The following is a 21,763-nucleotide window of genomic DNA, read 5'->3' as shown; positions in this document are numbered from 1 at the left end:
GGTCTTCCCCACTGTTTCCCCCAAGCTCCCACTCCTTCCAGGCTTCTCACAGCCTCTGGTTCTCATGGTGTTTTCTCCATCCTCAGCCCCATATTCTGCTCTGCAGCTGTTTTGCCCTCCCCCCCCCCCCCCCGCCCCAGGACCTGGTCCAAGGTGATGCTTGATTGCAGGGCCTCAGGAGGCTTTCCCCTGGGGAAGCCAAGTTGTGTGGTGGCAGGAGCCCAGGCTGATGGCCAGGAAGTGGCAGTCTTTGGTTCAGAGAGGAACCTCACCCTCAGCATCTAATCTGGATACCTGGAGACGAGTGTGAGAAACTATAGAGGCCAGGTGTTACCTGAAGATGCCCTGGTGGTGCAGGCTCTGCAGGCTGGGCTGGCCCTTGGGGGCTGCCTACATGTTCCTCAACAGGTGGGCTCCCTGGGAGGAGCCTGGCTCTTTCAGTGGTCGGGGGGTGAGGACAGGGATGGGGAGAATGCAGAGGAGCACAGCTTGGGGTCCTCATTAGAATCCATTCTCTCATCAAATTATTTGGACCCCACTTAACCTTTGCTCTTACCTCCTCCTAGCCACTGCATCTTCTGCTGTTTTTGTCAGCACTTGGAAGACTCTGATTTCCATGAGGGCTCCTACTCTTGTCCTGGGCCACCCAGGACCTATTTCTAGATCCTTCTAAAAGTGCTAGCCTACCCAGAGACCACAGGATCAAAGAATAAAGGCATCTCCCTCTTTACCCAAGCCCTGATCCCTGATTCTGTGATGATGTGTTTATAGAAGCCTGGGGAGTCCATGGGGTGAGAGTTAGGAGGAGGGGGCTCTGCACGCAATGGCCTGCTGAGAAACAGGGCCCAAATGTGCCTTATGTTTAGCTACTTCCTCACTCCAGTGTTGGGACTCTTTAGGAACAAGCAAATCCAGCCCACTGAGCTCTAAGGGATGTTGTTAGGCAACCAGGAAGTGTGGTTGTCATTAAGGGATGGGGCTGGGTACTGGGGATCAGTGGGCCTGCAGGGTAGGCAGATAGGAACAGTACAGCACATGGCAATGTTTAGATGGAATCTCTTGGAAAGCAGGATGCCACCATCCTAATACTGGGCACAGGGGCGCTCCAGTGGGAGGGGAACCAAGGTAATTTTAGTGGAGGGAAAGCTGCTGGAGTCCCTGATTCCTATATGGGGGTTGCTTCTCAGCCCTCCATGGGAGAGGAGCATCCTAGGGAGGAGCGGGGAGAGGGACCTTGAAGCGTCTACCTGAAATAGCCTTGGTCCTGGGGGATGGAATCAAGTCCCCTATCCGTAATCTTCCACTACAGTGTCAATCAACCCTCCCAACACTTCTCTGTACAAATTGCAGAAACCAAGGCAATGAGCAGATCAGGAATAGCTTAGTATCACACAGAGAAACAAAGCTGTGTAGAAATGGATTGCAGACATTTTGTCCACACCCATACTTCCAACTAGTTCCCCTCTGATTTGTTATCCACTCTTGTCTATGCCAAAGCCCAAGGGTCTCCCTGCCAGCCTCTGGCTCTTTGACCTGGGATCTCACTACAGACAAACAGGATATTACTCACTAAGAAGCTCTCTCATCTACTCCTTCCCCCACCCCATCCGCCTGACAGCCCACCCCCAGCCCTTCCCACCTTGACCCTTCTTCCCCCCCTCACTCACTCTGACCCTCACTCTCACTCTTCTTCTCCCCCACCCCACCCCACCCATCCTTGTCCCTCCCTGACTCACCTCCAAGTCCCACTGACACAAACAAAAATTTCAGCACAACCTACTCCAACCGGTTTGGCTGAGGTGTGCAGCCTGCCATGGGGACAGACAGAGGTTACAAGCGGATGCTCGGGCACGTGTAAATAATGAACATCTGCAGTTATGCACATAAAGACAGCCCTGGGTATGGACCCAGCACATACACATACAGAGACACATAGGGAACACATGAGGGAGGGATATAGCAATGTTATAGTTGTTTATGTGTCTGTCTGTCCTAATTGAGGACTCCTTGAGGGCAGGGACCATGTATTATGTGTCTCTGTCCTCCGCCTGGAGCCTGGCACGAAGAGGTGCTCACTAAATGTCTGTCAAGTGCACTCAGGCACGCAAGCATGCGTGCAGTGATGCCACTCAGACACATACATGCTCAAGATGCCACCTTAACTTGAACTGTTCCCATTCTTGGGGCCCAGAATATGGGTGGGAGGAGGGGTAGGTAGTGAGGCATGAGGGAAATGGGGGTTCAATGAGGAAGAAAGAACAGAACCCAAGAGACCAAGCACTGGTCTGGAAAGTCTTCCCCAACCAATATTTCCTTTTAGCCCCAACCCTGGAATTTGCCTTCTGCAAACTTCATCCCAGAAGAGCAAAGGCAAGGCCTAAGAGTGAGGGCATATTCCCCAAGAGCATGGCCCTTGTGAAATATGCAGGTTTGAGGGCACAAGGGGGCAGAGGGACTGGAGATAGATACTTGTTAGATGAGGGGGAGGAAGATCCCTACTGCTAGCAGAGGCCTGGAATTACTGCCTGGCCCAAGTGCTTCCTTTCAGGCCCAGTGGTACACTTAGCCCTCCCTCCAAGGCTACCTCTGGTGTCTAATAGGACCTGAACATACTCATGGAAAAATATGTGGCACAGTCTGGCCTTAACATCCCTGGAAAGTGCAGCCTCCCCCAGTGCTCCACATGGCTGGAGTGGGTGGATGATGGATGGTCCCTACCAGAGGCTCACAGACTTCCCAACTGGCAGCACTGCGATGTGTTGTGAATGGAAAGGCTGGAGGAGATATAGGGACTGGATACCCACCTTGAGATCTAACTGCTTTCCTACCACCATGCCTCAGTGTTTCCTGTGGTTTCCTGGACCAGGAGGGGCGAATCCATGGGAAGGAAAGGAGCTCCTCTGAAATCAGGCGATAGGATCCAAGGAGTGATAATTATGATTATAACACAGGATGCTCCTCCCTCGCACCCCCCCGGCTCTACCCCACCCCTGCCACCGTGGATCTCAAAGCAGCATCGCGGGGTTGCTGCTCCCCTGGCACAGGTAGGGATGTGAGTTCCAAAGAGGGGAAGGGGTTCACAGAGGCCGAGGTGGAGAGGAACAGGAGCTTTGGCATTCGGCCTGGCCCTGACCTGTGGGAAACGTCCTCCAAGAAGAGGTCACTACCACGGACACTACTGAGATTTGGGATCTAGAGAGAGAACTGGGGTCGTGGTTCAGAGGTTAACGTCTGGTCACTAACCAGGTTCAAGAGAGTCAGGCCCTCCACTCCGCTACCTGACCACCTTTTCTATCCATAACATCATGCCTTCAACAAAATGTATTCAGTGTCTATTAAGTGCTGTGGACTGTCCTAGCATGGATGACTGAGACAAGAGTGTAAAACAAGCCTGACTTTCCAGGAGTTCACAGACGATAACTCTCGTCCTGTTCCTCAGTTTAACACATTTACTGAATCCTTGGCACGCAGCAGGCGTCAGTCGATGCTTCTTGAATTGAAGCTTACAATTTAGTTAAGGAGATAAGATGTGCACAAATTATGAGTACACAAGCTATAATAAAGGGACTAGCAGAGGCTGAGGAAGAAAAGAAGGGAGAAAGATTAATTTTAGGTGGGAGGAGATGAGAAGGCTTCATGGAAGATGTGACATTTGAGGTCAGCTTTGAACGATGAGTAAGATTTCCACAGGTAGAGTCGGGGGTGGGGGTGTATGTGTGTGGAAAATAGTCTGTATGCAGTGACCCCCCCCACACACACCTTGCTGTTCTTGACTCCCCCTTCCTGCCCCTCTCCAGACAAAACGATCCTGCTGCAAGATTTTAAGTCGTATGTATTTTCTCTTCTGCCCTGTCTACCTGTATATATATTTTTTTAGCTCTAGTATGTCAGTGATCTTGCCCCTCCCTGTGCCTCAGTTTTCAGGGAGTCCAGAGTCTGCCCCCTCCTCTGGCTATCCCAGCTAGGCCAGTAAGATTTTGTGTAACTTGGCAGTTACATTATATACATCCAACATGGAAACACGTGGTCTTATAAATATACCTATAGGAATATAGGGACAGAGTATTTGAAATCAAGGTTGTCCTTGCAAAGTCCAGACATGTGGATTTGTCCAACGACCATGAGATAAATGGATAAAATGACCACGGAGATGGTGGAAAGGAACCCCTTTCTACTCAGGTAGTGCTGATGCACTTTTGGGACTTCTGGTCAGTAATGAGAAGGTGTTGATGCTGAGGGAGGGTCCTGCAAGGGGGGCCAGGAATCTGTAGGGTTAATTCCTTGGTCAATCCCTTGGCTTCTCCTATGTGGGGGAGGGGTGTTTGTTGGGGAGGGGGTTGCTTAATTTCCTTCTGAGGAGTCTTTGAACTAACTTCCTGCCTCGGTGACAGAGACCTCTGATACTACCTAAGTTGTGTGTCCTCCAGCAAGCCCCTTCCCCACTCTGGGTCTCTGTTTTCTCATCTGATGGATGAGGTATTTGGGCCAGTTCTGGCCTTCTCTGATTCTGGCTCCAAAGCTGGGAGATTGGGGAACTCGGCAAGGCCCCAGGGAAGGCAGCAAGGCCGGCTGAGGTGTGGGATGCTTGGGTTCCTTTCCACCCACAAGGGCCTTGCCCCTGTTCCTCCTGGCCTGGTACCTCCCTCTTTGAGCCACCCTGGGCCTTCTCCTACCCCGCTTCCTATCCCTCATGCCCCCCCATCCCCCCACCCCACCCCACCCCCGCCTCACCTCTCCCCGTCACAGCCCCTTCCACACACTGCCAGGTAAAGCCTGGAGCTGACAATGGGATCCCCCCCACCCCCAGGTCCTTCCCTCCTCCCCTCCTTCTCTGGCGCCCATTAGCCAGCCCAGGCCTTGGGGGCGGTGGCTGCTGAGTCTCTGTGCCAGGCCCAGCCCCCGGAGACGCACCTGTTCTGACCTGCTGAGCAGGTTCCCAAGTTTCTGCCGTCGTTGTTGGCCACGGCGTGGGAAGCAGCTCTGGGGGAGCTCGGAGCTCCTGATCACGGCTTCTTTGGGGGTAGCTACAGCTGGGTGGGTGGCACGGGGCGGTCCCCTAACGGAGACCCTCGTGGGATAGGCAGGTGCGGCAGTGCCGGAGGACTCTGTGGCTTCCTGCCTTCTGGGTCGGCGCCCTAACCAGCTCTAGAGCCGGCTCCCAGGGAGAACTCGGTGGACCTTCAGAAACACTGGGCAGCTCTGCCTTTCGACCAATGCCTCTGTCCCTGGGAGCCGAGATGTGGGGGCCTGAGGCCTGGCTGCTGCTGCTGCTCCTGGCATCGCTTACAGGTAGGACTCGCTTCAGGACCCTTGGTTCTGAGCCCAAGCCAACACACACACACACACACACACACACATGCACACACACATGCACACACACGCACGCACACGTACACATTCCCTTTCCTTTTACTCTGAACTGAGGAATCAATCTCTCTCTCCCACCTCCAGCTGACAGCAGTGCCCCCAGAAGGGCCACTGTAGCTCCTCTGCTTCATGTCCCCTTCCAGCCCCCGGCCAGGTTCTGGGTCTGGGGTCCCTGACCACCTCAGCGAAAGGGCCAGAGCTGCCTCTCAGGGAAGAGACATGGTAACCCAGTGCAGGTGGCCAGGGAGGTGGAACTAGTGGGGACCCTTTCACCACAGGGTTTCCTGGAGGTTCCCTCACCAACCCCCTGGGCTCCAGAATTGCTGACTGGGGCTGCAGCTGACTCAGGGCTGAGCTGGTTTCCCCAGTCATCAGGGTGTAGGAAGCCTGATGCCCAGAGAGTGGACAGGGTCTTTCTAGTTCCTTCTCCTCTCTCCACGATGTCCTAGAATACTGTTGGGGGACTACAGGGGAGCTGGAAGCTCTTCTCACTCTAGCTGCCTCTGTCCCTGTGGCTCTAGGAGGTGCCAGGTGGGAATAGGGTGGTTACTCAGATGAGTGGGGGTCTAGGATAGGCCACCTCCTAGATAGGGTGTGGTCCCCTTTTGTTTATCCCCTGTTCGCTCATTTTCTCAACTAGATGCCTTGTATCACTCTTGTCTAATGTATATACAGAAGGTATAAATTATAAGAATTTATAAACTTCAGAGTAGGGGAGAGTATGTGTGTGTGTAAGTGTGTGTACACAGTGAGACCACAGCAGGCAGGATTCCATAGGCTGTTCCCAGGATAGCAGGCAACTGAGAAATCTTTCTTCTTGGAAAGACGGGGCCTTATCTATGTAGGACAGTTTGATTCCAAGTCCCAGGAGCAGCAGTGACGGAGCCTCTGTTGTCCAGAAGGGCTCAGCAGCGATTTCCCCCAACCTCCATCCCCAACTAAAGCTGTCAGGAGGAGAGTGAGGTCTAGATGTGTGGATGGGTACGGGCTGCTCTCGCTCTCATCTTGTAATGGAAGGGTCACTGACCCAGCCTCCAGTCACAGGATACTGAACTCCAAGCCCTGCCATCTCTCCTCCCCGCCACATCTTAATTCCCATCTTCCAGACAACCTTCTCACTTGCTTAGGCCAAGAGGGTGGGGCCTGGTTGCTGGGGCCAGGGAACTCGGCAGTCACTTTCCTGTAGGATCTACCCACACCTAAAGAATGCAGCCATGATGTCTTGGGACTTGGAAGCCATCCAAGAGACCATTGCTTTGACTCCCTTATTTTACAGATGGGAAAAATGAGAGGAACAGGTAGGCAAGTGAGATCTCAAGACTACTCAGTGTTAGACGCATAACTGGGGTTAGCGATGGTCTCCCAACCCCTAGTTCACTAAAGCACAGCTCCTCTGAGTACACACTGGGGAAGCCAGGCACTAGAAGCTGGAGACAGCGCAGTGAACAACACTCCCTGCCTTCTCTTTCCGGGACACAAAGCTGCTCTTTCTGAGAGAGGCCCAGGGAAGGGAGAGGAGACCCCTTCTAGTCAGGGTGCCACCCCAGCCTTGCCTGGTGCCTGCCGGACAGATGCTGTGACTAGGGAGGCGACCTGGCTCCAGGGAAGCTGGTGCCCAGGGAGCCACCCTCTGCTGCTATAACCTGCACCGAGATGGAGGGTGCTCTGTAGGCTGGAACTCAGAGCCCAGGTTCCTTGCCCAAGGATCAGATGGGCCCACCTAAGCGGCACCCCCATTCTGGCTTCTCTGTAGGCATCTCCTCAATGGCCCCCAGGAAACTGGAATGTTTCTCGTCTCTGAAAAATCCTTGGACTGGGAAGTCAGGAGTCTTGGGTTCTGGCCCTATTTCTGTGATTAATTTGCTACATGACCTTGGGCAAATAAGAAGCTAGACTTCAGTAGACCAAGAGGTAGGACCAGATGATCTCTATAGGCCTTCCAGCTCTGAAAGGCTGTGGCTGTGTGCGTGTCCAGCCCCTGACCGAAGGTGGGTACTGGGTGCTGGAAGAGGCAGTCAGCCTGGTGGTGACAGAAGGGGGAATGGTCCTCACCCTGTTTCTCAGTGGGGACCAAGGGTAACCTAACCTTGGATACTGCCTTCTGCCCCTGCACTGCTGCAAAGTAGTGCCCCCACCAAGTCCTGGGCCATTAGAGCTCTGAGCCCCAGGGCCCTGCCCCACCCCTGACAGGGAGAGGAGCCCAGGCTAGGGAGGCATCTGGACACCACAGCTCTTTGTCTCTCCTTAATGGGATGAGTTTCCGGGTGAGGTCCCCTCCCTTCTCCCTCCCCATCTCCTGCTGTGGGGCTGAGGGGCCCAAATCTACAGATACTCCTCCAGGAGCATCCTGCTTCCCAGATCTTTGGGCCCAACTGATCCCTGCAGGACCCCAGAGGGCACAGGGCTCTCTGAATTCTGAGGTCTCTCCTCTGAGGGTTAGGACCAGCTTTCCATCTGAAGCTAGTTTTCTAGAAAGGGAGAGGCTCCATCCCTGATTTTCTACTACTGTTTACGGGGGTGGGGGGGGGGCAGGCCCTTTCCTGTAGAAGCTACCCAAACCCAGGGAAGCCAGAAAGGGAGGCTAGCTTCCCTGCCCAAGTGGGGAGGACGAAGGGAATCCAAGGGGAGCCCTGTGGCCCTGGTGGCCTTGGTCCCACCCCAGGCTTCAGGGAGCTGGGCTAAGGGGACCCCAGCCACGGAGACGAGAGTGAGGGGCTCATAGTCGAGTCCACAGCCCCAGCCTCTAGACCTCAGCCTCAGGATCCTGGCATCCTCCGGGCAAAGTGAAGGGGGTCAGCCACTGTGGGGAGCGAGCCTAGTGAGGAGGGAATGCCTGGGCTTTCTGGCCTCCCAAACTTGCCCTGGTGCTGACCAGCGTTGAGGCAGAGAGAAGGGTTGGGGCTGGGGAGCTGAGTCAGGAGCGGAGGGAGATGAGCCTAGGGACTGGGTCTGGGAACAGAAGCTAAAATGGGAAGGTCAAGTGCATAACTGGGGGCCTGCCACCGAGCCTCCTGGAGGAGGGCTGGGTAGGAGGGGGTCGGGGTCACTCTTTCACTGGGACAGGGAGCCTCTGGGCTCAGAAGCTTTCCCCACAGTTCTCAGGCCACTCCCCTCCCCGCTTGCCTTTAAAACTGGTTGGTGTGTCCTGAGCGCTGAGTTGCTGCTGTGCTTTGGGGTGGGGCAGAGCTGGCCACACTGGCAGAGGTGGGGGCACAGGGGGGCTGGCTGGCGGGCTTGGGGAGGGGGTTAGGATCTCAGGAGTTTGGGAGAAGCTGAATTCTGGGTCTCCCACCCACAGTGTGGCTGTTGTGGTGACTCAGCCGGGCTCAGACTCTGGCTCCGGGGGGTTTAGGGGACTTATCTGTGCTGGGAGCTGTGTCTGGGCCAGAGCCGGGGCTGCCTCTAGGCCTGTGCTCCCCCATTGTTCTCACCTCCCTTTGTGACTGGTGTGGGCCCTCCCCAGACACTAATCTGTGGTGGGCGCTTTGCCCGGGGTTGGGAAGCTCTCACTAAGCTGGGGGGCTTAGGACAATGGGGGGTAAGGGAGGGAGGTGGATGAAGGCAGGGGTAGAGTCTGCTGGTTTTCAAAGTTCCTTAGCACTCCAAGGCCAAGGTTATGAGGGGAAGGATGGACGGAAGAAAAGTGCTGGGTGGTTTACATCCCCTGTCCTGGATGGCAGTGCATCAGGGCTCCCCTCCCAGGTCCTTTCTTACCCCAAACTCACCCACATATTCCAGCTCTCTCTGGTGGAGGCTGCTGCTGTGTGGTGAGGGGAGGCAAGAGTTAACAAAGGAGAATGAGACCCTAGACAGCTTGGACCCCTCCCCCAGCCCCAGGCAGGATCTCCCCCCTCCCCAACTTCCCACCAAACCTACACCAGACAACCTTCACCCCAGGCCTGGAGCTAGAGCTGGTTTTTCTGGTGGTGGCAGCAGCAGAGGCCTGTCAGATTCCCAGGGAGAGGCCTTCTTGGGGGGCCAGAGGTACTGGGGGGCCCGGGGGGTGTGGCTAGGGGGTGAGAAGGGTGGGGGTCCTTCTAGTAGGAACATGAGGAGCAAGGGTAGAGAAAGCTTTTGTTTTGTTCTGCTGGGGAGTTCTTGATGGCAGCTTCCCATCACCCCGGAGGGACAGTGACCTCATCTCTGGGTCCCTCCACCTGAGATGCATCTGCCCTCACACCTGGGGTGAAGTGGGGAGGGATGCCTGGGCGACACTCCAGATGGGTGCAGAGGCAAAGGCACAGAGCCACATACCACTGACCAGAGGCAGCTGAGACACACAGCCGTGCAGAAGCCAAGAGAAACCGACATCAAAATATTTACTATGTGCTCACATTCACACACACGGCATTCCACAGCTCGCTCTGGACGCAGACAAGCACACATGCTTTCCTGAGGATAAGACATGAACATGTATACGTGCGAAACACCCCCAAGTTCATGCAAAGAGACAGCCTCTCCTGCATGTGAACCAGCACTGAGACTCACCAGACCCTCACCCAAAGATGTACATTCAGACGTAAAAGGCTCACACTCATTCCTTTCCCCCTCCTCACAGACCCATCTCTAAGACCCCATCGTGTACCCCTATGTATACTAGCAGGGGAAGCTGATGGAGAAAGGCTCCTCAGAAACAAAAGCCTCCTTCCCTGGAGATGCTGTCATCTGTAGCTGCCAGCCTCAGTTTCCCCTCCAGAGATCAGAGGCCAAGCCTCACAGAGATAGGAAAGTTGGGACCCAGGCACAGGGTGGGGAGCAGGCAGCCAGCCCAAGTCAGGAATGGAGGGCCTGTCTGGGAGCAGGCGGGGTACACAGAGGGCAGGGCCCCAAAGAGGCCCGTGGGGGCCTGGCCAGGGGTGGGGGAGGCCGAGGGCAGGGATCCCGTCTGGCTAGTTGGGCCTGTTCTCTCCCTTGCGCAAGGTGGTGGCTGGTGGCGGCTGTGGCTAGGCCTGCTGTGCAGCAGCAGCTGAATCACCAAGGCTCCTGACCAGCGTTCTGGTGCTCCCAGGAGGAGGGGAGGGGAGGGTCAGAGGGAGGAGTGCCCAGCCAGCAGAGTCCACCAGCCTCAGCAAACAATTTGCAGCAGAAGGGTCCATGAGCCTGGCCTGGCCACTACATGCCCGCAGGGTGACCTCACCAGGCAGGCGGTGTGTCTCCTTTGCTATGGTGACATCATCATGCTGACGCCGGGCGGACACTGGGTGGGGGAGAGAAGGAGGAGGCCGTCCTGGCCTGCCCTACTCTGGGAGTCTGAACTTCTGGGTCCATTGAGCCCAGGACAGGGATTCTAGAGGCCAAGTTCTCTTTTCCTTCTCTTGCAGCCTGTGTGTGTGTGTGCGTGTGTGTGTGTGCGTGTGTGTGTGTGTGTGTGTGTGAGAGAGAGAGAGAGAGAGAGAAGGAAGGTGTTGCTCAAGCTGAGATGCTCCCACTAAACAGTGGATTTAGGACAATGGGGAGCTGACCCAGAAGGGACTTTCTGGTTTTACTGGGTTCCTCATCCTGCAAAGCTGGGGCTTATCACTTGGGATTATGGGGATCTTGGACCCACAGGTAGGGATATGGAGGACTGGACTCAGACAAGTGCTGGGGACTTGATGCATGTTGTACTCTAAGAAGGTATTTTGGGGAATTCCCTGGTGGTGCAGTGGTTAGGACTCCCCCCTTCCATCGCAGAGGGCACGAGTTCCATCCTTGGTTAGGGAACTATGATCTCCCATGCCGAGGTATGGCAGAAAAAAAAAAGGTATTTTGCAGGGGAGGTGGGGAATGTGAGTGATTAGTGGTGGGGATGGGCCAGCTGGTTGGCAAGTGTAGGGCTGGGGATGGAAAATATGCCAACTGACATTGTCCCAGAAATAGTCTTTGCAAGGGTTTGAGTGTCCCAGTGGAGCAGGGCTTGGACTCCCTGTGACCTGCATGGACACTACTGTTAGAAGCAGAAGTACTAGGAAGCCCCTATCTCAAGCCCACCTCCAGCCCTTCATTGGCAGTGCTGCTCCCTCCCGTGACAGGAGGAGGTGTCTGGGAAGGGTGCAGGTGGTTAGCTGGACTCCCAGGCTGGGCTGGGTGGGACCAACATCAGCTTAGGCAGGTCAGGGCCCTGGTATCTGGCCCTGCAGGTCTGTCCGGTCCCATTCGGGCCCTCCCAGCTCCCAATAGCTTCATCCCTTCTTCCTCCCCTGTTAGCAGGGCCATGGGACCCCTTTCCTCTGTCCCATGCTCTGCCTCACTGGAACCCTCTGGTCCACTCTAGTGGGGCTTCACCTTCTCCCTCGATGCATGACCCCCTGCCTCCCCTCCCTTCTCCCCAGGTCCAGTCTGGAGGTACTCCCTGTGGTAGAGAACCCAGCCTACCCTGTCTCCACCCTCAGGTTGCCATGCCAACCCCCTCCCTGCCAGCCCAACCAAAGACTGCACATTCCTCCTCGTTCTTCCCTTTCCTTCTTCCGCCTGTCTCTCGCATTCATTCATCACCCACTCATTCACTCAATCAATAAACATTAATTGAGCACAAATTACATGCCGGGAATGCAGACCACTGAGCACTAAGTCAGAAACCATGTTTCCATGTGTGATGTGAGACCCAGTTTATACTCCTGAGGTTCTCAGTCTGGTGGAAGAGGCAGACAAGAAAAGAGCAAATACAATCTGTGTATTTATACAATACATAAAGTACTATGATGGGTCAAAGCAGGGTGCTAGAGGAGAGCAGAGGAAGGGCACCTAACTCTGCCTGAGGTGGGGGTGGGGGGAGGGAGGACTCCAGGAGGAAATGATGTCTAAGCAGAGTCTTCAAGGATGAGTAGGAGTTACCCAGACAGTGATGAGTAGGAGCTCCCAGACATAGGGAGGAGGGCGTTCCAGGCAGGAGCACAGTGTGAGCAGGGTGAGGGCCAGCAGGGTGTGTGAAGTGCTGGCCAGAGGCAGGAGCTTTGAACTTTTGGGAATTGCTAGATGTGCATTCCAAGGCAAGGAGCTCTTGCCATCCCAGAGAGCCTTCACTCTGTCCACAGCCTTTAGTCCCCAGCCCTATGTTTCACACGCTTTACTCCACAGCTCCAAATTTCTTTCTTCCCAGCCATGAGCTTCTGTGGCCCTGCCTCCCTCATAAGTTACTCATCCTAGAAACCTAGGAGTTGTCTTTGAGTCTTTCCTCTCTCTTTCTGGTTAGTGACCAAATCCTGCCAAGTTTCCCCTGGAACGGTCCCCTCCTCTCGGCTGTATGGTGCAGGATGGCAGCTGCAGGGTCCTAGTGGGTCTCCTGTCCCCAGTCTCCCCACTTTCTAGTCTGAGGGCACATGCCCACTGGCTTCATGCTTTAGTGACTCCCTATTTCCTCTTGGCCAAACCTGAATTCCTTTGCCTGGTACGGAAGGTCCTGGATAATTCTGCTCTGACCAGGTGTCCCACTGCTGCTCAACATGCACCCCTCTGCCTTAGTTGTGTCCTCTCTTCTCTGTTTCCTGAACCAGCCAGCCTCTCTACCTCCTTGGGGTTTGCCCACCTTGGTCCCTTATCTTGGACCCCTTTCCAGGTGTCATCCCCTCCTGATTCTACCCAACTCATGCATGAGGCCCTCCCACATGACTCGAGACCACCATGACTGTCCCATCCCAGGACTAACCTGCAACACACCACTAAGCACTAAATCAGAAACCATCACACATGTTTCCATAGTTGTCTCCAGATGTATCTGTTCTTCCATAACAGAGCTCAGGTTCTGAGTGCAGGAAATGCATCCTTCTTTGCAGATAAGGCTACATGATAGATACCCCTGAGTGCTTCATACCGTTCCTTGTCAATGCACAAAACACTCACCTTTTGTCTCTGGTCCCCATCTCTGGTCCTCCGATTCTGCCTCACGGTTCTGACCCTGGCGTGTGTATCTGTCCTGAGCTCATCCCTCTGGGCCTCCGACCTGGGGCCTTTCTGTCTCCAGTGACTTGCTCATCCCTGTCTCTGAGCCTTGATTTGTGCCATTCCTCCCACATAGAATACCTTCTTCTCTCTGGGAATCCAAGTCTCTCATCTTCAAGCCATGAAAAGAATGTTCTGAAGGGCCTGCTGGGATGGACCCTTCCTACACTACATGCTGCATCCCAGACACCAACTGTTCTTGACCCTTGCCTTGGCTCCTGGCAACACTTTCTGAAAACGTTCACTTTTCCCCACCTTGGTACGTGGAGCCTTCCGTGAAAGTTTGTCCATGGCTTCCATGCGCACAAAATCCACTTCCCTGAGGTCCCCAAGGGCAGAGGCTGGGTCTCTCCTCCTGTTATAGCCGCCCACCTTACAATTGCTTAGGATACAATCCTGGGCTGAGAGAGGGTGTGACTCTTCCATATACCATCTGTGTGGCCTTAGGCAAGTCACTTCCTCTCTCTGGGTCTCAGTTTCCTCATCTGTTAAATGGCCATAATGACGCCTATCTCTTGGGAATGTTTTGTGGATCTAATGAGGTCATGGACTGAATGCGCTTTGCAAGCTTAAAATGCTCCCGGGCTGCCTTTGCTGACCTTATCGTTATGAATAAATGTTCCCCCGGCTTTGGCAGCGCCCCTAATCCTGGCTGCTTCCGTCTGCCCCCTGCAGGTCGGTGCCCGGCTGGCGAGCTGGAAACCTCAGACCAGGTGACTGTGGTGCTGGGCCAGGACGCAAAGCTGCCCTGCTTCTACCGAGGGGACCCGGGCGAGCAGGTGGAGCAAGTGGCATGGGCTCGTGTGGATGCGGGCGAGAGCGGCCGGGAGCTGGCGCTGCTGAACTCCAAGTATGGGCTGCACGTGAGCTCCGCCTACGAAGGCCGCGTGGAACAGCCGCCGCCCCCACGGAACCCCCTGGACGGTGGGGTACTTCTGCGCAACGCGGTGCAGGCCGACGAGGGCGAGTACGAGTGTCGCGTCAGCACCTTCCCTGCCGGCAGCTTCCAGGTTCGGCTTCGGCTCCGCGTGCTGGGTGAGTGGGGCCGGCTGGGCATGGGGGGTGGGGGGGCGGTGCTCTGTGTGCAGAGGCACCAGGTCCTCACGCCCCGGTCCTGGAGCGCAGAAGCCGGAGGCAAGGGGGTGTAGAGATGGGGACTGCAGAGATGGATGCGGCAGAGGCAGAACAGGAGGAAGAGGTGGGGTCCTGTAGGGATGAGGGGGCTTCATTTAGCCCATCCATCCCCCCAGCCCCTATCCAGAAATTCTCTCCAGGTGACCCCAAAAAGCTGATACTGCTCTGTCAGCCTTGGGGAAGAATCCATGAATTAGGCTGTTCTTCCTTCTGCTGATGTGAAATCTCCCTCTCGGTTACTTTCACCCCTCTCACCGAGATGACACAGGCTTATTCCCTCTTCTGCACAACAGCCTTTCAGCCAGCTGGGGACTTCTGTCATGCCCCACCCAGATCTCTTCTCCAAGCTAAACTTACTGGTTTCTGCAACAGTTCTACAAAAAAAGATGCTCATTCAGAGCCTTCCTCGCCACCTTGGGCTCCATGGTTTTAAAAACGTGGGGCCTAGAAGTGGGGTCAAACCCAGCTATGACCAGGGTGGCTGTGCATGACCAGTGGCACTAACGCCTTCCTGATCTGGACCTTCAGTGAATGTGGTTGGAGACCACAATCGTGTTTTAAACCACCACTTTGCACTGTGGGCACTCGTGGTCACTGGATGCCCTACACTTATGGTCAGGTTAAATCCTTTCCATTCTGTGCTTGGATGGTTAATGTTATGAAGATAAAAATAAATAAAGGCCTTTAAAATTTCCCTTTATCCACATGGAAGTTAGTAATACCAGCTTTGGTAGAAAAACCTGTGTGTGAATCTTGGCTTCACTACCTAATAGCTAATGACCTGGAATGAATCATTTGACCTCCCTGAGCTTCAGTTTCTTCAGCTGTAAAATAGGGACAATAATCGCTACTTCATGTTTGTTGACAGGATTAAAAGAGACAACATTTTTAAAGTATTTAGCACAATTCTGGGCACTTAGTAAGTGCTTAATAAATGGTGGCTATTATTATTTTTATATAGATGTTATCTGGTTAGTTTTTTAATTACTTCATTATTTTTATTAAAAAAATGACCCATACTCATAAAAAATTCAAACAGTGGAGAAAGGAACAAAGCTGAAATTCTACCACTCATCTGGCATCTTTGTTGATGAAAGAAGAAAAAGAGGCCTGAAACTTTGCACCTGTGGAAGACTGAACTGGGATGGGGCGGGGCCTCCTAACTGGGGTTGTAAAGATCGTGACCCCCACCTATCCCCCATCTGCAGTGCCTCCCCTGCCCTCGCTGAATCCTGGTCCAGCACTAGAAGAGGGCCAGGGCCTGACCCTGGCAGCCTCCTGCACGGCAGAGGGCAGCCCGGCCCCCAGTGTGACCTGGGACACAGAGGTCAAGGGCACGACATCCAGCCGCTCCTTCACGCACTCGCGCTCAGCTGCTGTCACTTCAGAGTTCCACCTGGTGCCCAGCCGCAGCATGAATGGACAGCCACTTACTTGCGTGGTGTCCCACCCTGGCCTGCTCCAGGACCAGAGGATCACCCACACCCTCCAGGTGGCCTGTGAGTACTTGGATCTTGGGTAGGGCGCCCCCATGGGCTCCAAGAGGATTGGTGAGATAGTGAGAGACCCTGAGCCACACCAGTCTGGCCAGCCTGGGTCTTGGAGGCCACCTTGTTTGGCTGAGAGAGCGCTAGTCCAGGGTAGAAGACCTAGAGCCCATCCCAGATGATCTTGGCAAATCACTCTCTGACCTTGTGTCCTTCTGTTTACAAAGGATCTTGCCCTGCTTCGTGGCTTGTTGCGAGAATCAGATATAAACATGGAATTGAAAGCATTTTGTAAAATAGACAGTTTATAATTTGAAGACTATAGATAGACTTGGGATGAGCCCTAGTTCTGCTGTTTACCAGCTGTTATTCAATCTTGTGAAGGTTCGTTTTCTTTATCAGCAGGAGTATAATTATATCAACTTTACAGGGTTCTGATGAGAATTAGAAACCACGAATGCAAAGCCTCTCACACAGTGTTTAGTGCATAGAAGGTGCTCAGTCAACAGTAGATATTGTTTTCCTGGCATTAGACTTTGAGCATTTGTGGGGGATAGCGCCGTTTTCTACTCATACGAACTCAGCATTTGCACAAAGTAGGTCCCCAGCAAAGGTCTATTAAAGAAACCAATGAGCTGGGAATTGCCTGGTGGTCCAGTGGTTAGGACTCTACGCTTTTGCTGCTCAGGCCCTGGGGTTGATCCCTGGTTGGGGAACTAAGATCCTACAAGCCGCGCTGTGAAGCCAAGAAAAAAAAAAAGAAAGAAATGAATGAACTAGTAGGATGATTAAGCCTTTGAAGAATCAGGGAATGTTTGCTGAGCACCTGTTCTGTGACTAGCACTGTGCTAGGGACCACAGCAGATTCAGAAAAGGTGTGCCACATTGCTAGGCAGAGGGACTTATAGCCTCATTGCACAGGTAAACTGATGTGGACTCTCTGAACTTAGGGGAGGGAGCTGTCAGCAAGGTGGGGCTGGGCTAGGTTTGGCCTCAGATGAGTAGGATGGAGAAGGGCAGGGGGAAGCTGTCCCAGGCAGGGTGGGACCTGGGGTGGGAGCCCTTTGAGAAAGAGCATGATCAAAGGCATCATTTCCATTCTTTCTCCTCCCACCTTCCATTCCAGTCCTTGCTGAGGCCTCTGTGAGGGGCCTTGAAGACCGAAAGCTGTGGCAGGTTGGAAAAGAAGGAGCTATGCTCAAGTGCCTGAGTGAAGGGCAGCCCCCTCCCTCGTACAACTGGACACGGTAATGGCCTAGCTTGGGACCAAGGTTCTTCCCTCAGGACCAGCACGTACTCATTATGGGCTGGGACAATATATTCTGAGCCCCAAATAAATTGAGGCACATGTTCAGACCAATACAAGAATATGCATGGTCACCAAACATTAGTTTTGGCTTGTGCCAGGGAGTGCAGGAGACATTGGTAGGGAATTAGCTAATAAGTCCTTGGCTTTTTTTCTTAGCCTTAGAGTTATGAAAATATAATACAGTATTTAAATGTTAATACTTTATATATTTCTGTAAGTGCCTAAAGTGGATAAGACAAAAAGATACAGCTGATTGTGACTGTCGTTAAACCAACACTCCTATAGCCACTGCCAGCACCTCAGAAGCACCACCCATCTCGGCCAGCTCCTTGGCTTTTTTCCGGAGATGTCCAGAGAATCAGGGAGGGTCAGGAACACATGTGTGTGAGCCCATGACAGGAATGTGCCCACATGTGAGCAGATGAGCCATGCGTGTGGCCTTGTGCCTGGGGTTCTGTTCAAGTGTCCTGCCATGCAGCCTTCTGGGTGTTGGGCGTGCAGTCACATTTTCCATGTACGTCTGAGACCAGAGAGGAATGGACAGTCCTGTTGTTGGACTTTATACCATGTGGACCTGGTACCTAGTGCTGGATGACGTGATGCCTGTGAGAGCATGTGGGATGGCATGTGTGTGGATCTTCCCTGAGTGTGTGTGGGGGTGCCCGGGTCAGGCTGGGCGGCAGGGAGAAGGGGCCTCTGCCTAGACCTGCCTGGGGGAGGGAGGGGCACCGTGGGAACAGCCGGTGGCTCTGGGTGACGTCATGGGGGAGGGAGGTGGAGAGCTGCCCGGGCACGTTGGGTGGTGGCAGCCTCAGCCCGCCCCAGCCGGCACCCATCAGCTTCCCTGTCCTGCAGGCTGGATGGGCCTCTGCCCAGTGGGGTGCGAGCAGAAGGAGACACGCTGGGCTTCCCCGCACTGACCACCGAGCACAGTGGCACCTACGTCTGCCACGTCAGCAATGAACTCTCCTCAAGGGATTCTCAGGTGGTTGTGGATGTTCTTGGTAAGCACTGGGGCGGAGGCTGGGACCTGGGCCAAGGGCCAGGTGGGGGCAACAGGAAGCAAGACAGAGGGAGTGAACTGGGAGAGTATTTATTTGGAGAGGGCTGGACTGCACATATTTTGCAGAGGGTCAGGCTGAGGGGGTGGTTTTGGGTGTGTCTCATAAGGACAGTGTGTGGGGAGCTGTGGGGTCTGGGGGCTGGTCAGGGATCTGGGCATCTGCCTCAGACAGTGGCCTGTCTCCAGCAGACCCCGAGGATACCCCAGGGAAGCAGGTGGATGTGGTGTCAGCCTCCGTGGTGGTGGTGGGTGTGATCGCCGCACTCTTGTTCTGCCTTCTGGTGGTGGTGGTGGTGCTCATGTCCCGATACCATCGGCGCAAGGCCCAGCAGATGACCCAGAAATAGTGAGTACTGGCCACTGCTGGGTGGGTAGAGGTAAGCAGGGAACAAAGAAGAGGCGAGCAGGAGGTGTGCCAGGGCCAAGGAGTGAGAGGAGACTGGGTGGCCTGACCTCTGAGGAGCTTGTGGACCAGAGGTAGACAGAGTCTTCTGGGAGGTGAGAAGGGCCTTGGGGCCTGGACCACAGCTGGAGGAGGGGAGCCACACTGCCTGAGTGAGGGTAAGGTCCACACACATGGGTATCACATGGGCACCCACACGTCACAAGGCACACACACGCTCTGGAGCCGCACCGCCACCAGCAGCCACTCACTCACACTTGCAGGGACGGCCCAGGACCCACACCCTCCAGCCCCCACTCACATAGGCTTGGCCAGGCTAGGTTCACCTTGGGAGGCTACCACTACCCTCAGCTCCTGACCTGGGGTGTCTTCCCAGTGAGGAGGAGCTGACCTTGACCAGGGAGAACTCCATCCGGAGGCTGCATTCCCATCACTCGGACCCCAGGAACCAGGTGTGTGCCAAGGTCAGGTGCATTCTTAGGGCCATGCCCCTCCGCAGGCCAGGAGCACAGCCCTCACCCAGGTCTGGCTGCTGACTCGTCGCTAGGGCTGGAGGGCAGAGCTGGGGGGTGGGCTGGGGTGGGCAGAGCTGCTTTGGGTCTGGGGGCTCCTTCAGAAGGCATCCTTCAGCACCGGCCTCAAGGTTGCTCTGGGAAGCCACCATCAGCCCTGCTTTCAGGGTGGGATGAGGGTGGGGGTGGGGGAAATGAGGATGTTCATATCGAGGAGAGAATGGACAGGTTGGGTTGGGGGAAAGGTGATTAGGGAGGAGGCTGGGCGTGGGGGACAGAGATGAAGAGGCTGAGGGGAGGAGGCTGAGCCCTGTTCTGACTCCTCCCCCATGTCCGGGCCCTGCAGCCGGAAGAGAGTGTAGGGCTGAGAGCCGAGGGCCACCCTGATAGTCTCAAGGACAACAGTAGCTGCTCTGTGATGGTGAGGCCCCCGGCCCCACCGGTGTCCCTGCCACTCTCCTCAGGCCCCTCTCCTGGTCCCAGATGTGGTGCGTCAGCTGCCCCTTCACCCCTGCCCCTTGCCTCAGACTCACGCTGCCCCACCCTGCACCCCCCCATATGCCTTTGTTCTCTAGTCTCCCCTTCCCCAGGCCTAACGTTGACTCCTGGCCCCCCATCTCTGAGCCGCTGAACAACCGTGACCCCTGCTTGTGCCTGACCTCTGACCCCACCATGCCCCAGCCAGCCCCTCATGTCTGGCTGCCCTGCCTGGGTTCCTGACTGGCCTTCCTCCCTTGGTCTCCAGAGCGAAGAGCCAGAGGGCCGCAGCTACTCCACGCTGACCACAGTGAGGGAGATTGAAACACAGACCGAACTGCTGTCTCCAGGCTCTGGGCGGGCAGAGGAGGAGGAAGATCAGGATGAAGGCATCAAACAGGCCATGAACCATTTTGTTCAGGAGAATGGGACCCTGCGGGCCAAGCCCACAGGCAATGGCATCTACATCAACGGGCGGGGGCACCTGGTCTGACCCAGGCTTGCCTCTGTCCCCTAAGCCTGGCTTCCTCTGCTGACATGGAAGATTTCAGCTCGTCTCCAGGGGAGCCTCCCTACACACCTCATTTCTTGAGGAAGATGCTCCCCACCCCCGACTGCTCGACCTTTTCCCCCAGTTCTTCCGTTGGGTGATGGAAGGGCATCGCTGGTTGAGTGCCTCCCACAGTGTTTGCAGGTCACTGTGTGTGCCTTTGTGCTTGTGTGAGTGTGCACTGACTGCGTGTTCATGGAGGGGTGACCGTGCCCGCGGTGTGCGTCGTGTTGTCGCGTCAGAGTCCAAGTGAACCATGGTGTGTGTGCCACAGGGTTTGGTGGCTGCATGGGGGAGCACCATAGGGGATCGGTTTGTGTGTCATGTGGCTGTGTGACCTTTGCCTGTAAAACGCAGGTGTTTTCCTCAGACCCCAGAGCAGTATTAATGATGCAGAGGTTAGAGGCGGGAGGTGGAGACTGTGGGCCAGATCCAGGTGTGCGGGCATAGCTGGAGGTGGAATCTGGCCTCCTGGGTGCGGGAGCCGGGCTCCCACCACTTGGGAGCCGTCGGGGCAAGTGTGAAGCAGCAGGCCTGGGGGTCGGCCAGAGGCTCAAACTCTTACAGAAGAAGCCCTCTGCCCTCTGGTGGCCTCTGGGCCTGCTGCGTGTACATATTTTCTGTAAATAAACCTGCACAAGGGAGCTTCTTTAAGGTCTACTGCCCTCAACGCATTAATAAGAGAAAAGACTTTGTAAAAACCTTTGGATTCATCTGGATGTTTCTTATTACAAGGATTGCTTACAGTGGCATCCGCCTACACAGGGACTCAGCAAAGCTAGACCCTGCTCTGGAGCTACCCCAGGGCATTAACTCCTGTGGTGCTGAAAGGTGCTCCATCTAAGGCATCTTAATCTAGGCAGCCTCTTGGGAGGGAGCCTAAGCCCTGATGGAGGTTGAAGGAGGGGTGCGCGCCCTGTGGTTACTGGCTATGGGAAGACAGGTGGGGTCCTTGGCCCCAGTGGCTCCTCAGCTCTTCCCCAGCCTCATGTTCTCTAGTTGTATCCACAGTTGTTTGTGCCCCTTGGTGGGGGTTGCTAGGACTTGGTGACAAGGGCTCCTGGTTCAGGTGTGGTGTAGGGGAGAGAGAGTAGTGATTATAGATCAAGGGAGGGTGGGAGTTCAGGTGAGGTGAAGGAACTGCTGGGGGCAAGTATGTCTCCTTTTCCCCAGGGGCCTCAGGGTCACTAACTTGGGGCTCTATCAGCAGTTTCTCTGGGTGGGGGCTGGGATTGGAGAAGGCCCATTTTTGCCAGCCCCACCCAAATGCATTCAACCAGAATACCTAGGTCTAGTGCCCAAATCCTGCTCATCCTGAACTCTGCTGGATTTCTGGGCCAAAGGAGAGACTCTTACTCCCTGCTCTCTAGCCAGCCCAGGACTTTGGATATGGAACCTGAAGATATGGAATTCTACTATGTACATTTTGTGTAAATATGTGCATATTTGTATATAAAATGATATTCTGTTTTTAAATAAACAGATAAAACCTGTTCTTTCTGGTTCCTGTCTTGCTCCCTGAACTGTGTAAGTTCTGAACCTCG

At 54.8% G+C, this 21,763-nt stretch overlaps 1 protein-coding gene across 8 annotated transcripts; it reads left to right on the top strand.

Annotated features, from left to right (window-relative positions):
* The first annotated feature begins 4,888 nt into the window (after positions 1–4,888).
* Positions 4,889–21,714, top strand: NECTIN4 (nectin cell adhesion molecule 4). 8 transcript variants are annotated; one of them, XM_057728648.1, is made up of 10 exons: positions 4,890–5,289; positions 13,361–13,543; positions 13,960–14,319; positions 15,627–15,917; positions 17,032–17,152; positions 18,070–18,218; positions 18,464–18,623; positions 19,057–19,132; positions 19,539–19,613; positions 19,938–21,714. In XM_057728648.1, the coding sequence occupies exons 1-10, from the start codon at positions 5,214–5,216 to the stop codon at positions 20,160–20,162; spliced, it is 1,716 nt and encodes a 571-aa protein (XP_057584631.1). In that variant the 5' UTR covers positions 4,890–5,213; the 3' UTR covers positions 20,163–21,714. The 8 variants fall into 8 exon arrangements, with proteins under 8 accessions (XP_057584633.1, XP_057584631.1, XP_057584632.1 ...); XM_057728649.1 differs by having other exon boundaries at positions 4,892–5,289; positions 18,467–18,623; XM_057728650.1 differs by lacking the exon at positions 19,539–19,613 and having other exon boundaries at positions 4,889–5,289; positions 19,057–19,144.
* Positions 21,715–21,763: the final 49 nt, after the last annotated feature.

The sequence above is a fragment of the Hippopotamus amphibius genome, chromosome 3, assembly GCF_030028045.1.
Source record: "Hippopotamus amphibius kiboko isolate mHipAmp2 chromosome 3, mHipAmp2.hap2, whole genome shotgun sequence".
Classification (NCBI taxonomy): domain Eukaryota; kingdom Metazoa; phylum Chordata; class Mammalia; order Artiodactyla; family Hippopotamidae; genus Hippopotamus; species Hippopotamus amphibius.
Note: the sequence above shows the minus strand (reverse complement) of the source record. Positions and strands in the feature narration are given on the sequence as shown.

Excerpts from the sequence above, each read along its gene's own strand:
- NECTIN4 (XM_057728648.1), top strand. The coding sequence starts at position 5,214 with ATGCCTCTGTCCCTGGGAGCCGAGATGTGGGGGCCTGAGGCCTGGCTG. Across the intron at positions 18,624-19,056 it reads CAGCAGATGACCCAGAAATA|TGAGGAGGAGCTGACCTTGA; the intron begins GTGAGTACTGGC and ends GTGTCTTCCCAG. Across the intron at positions 19,133-19,538 it reads ACTCGGACCCCAGGAACCAG|CCGGAAGAGAGTGTAGGGCT; the intron begins GTGTGTGCCAAG and ends CGGGCCCTGCAG.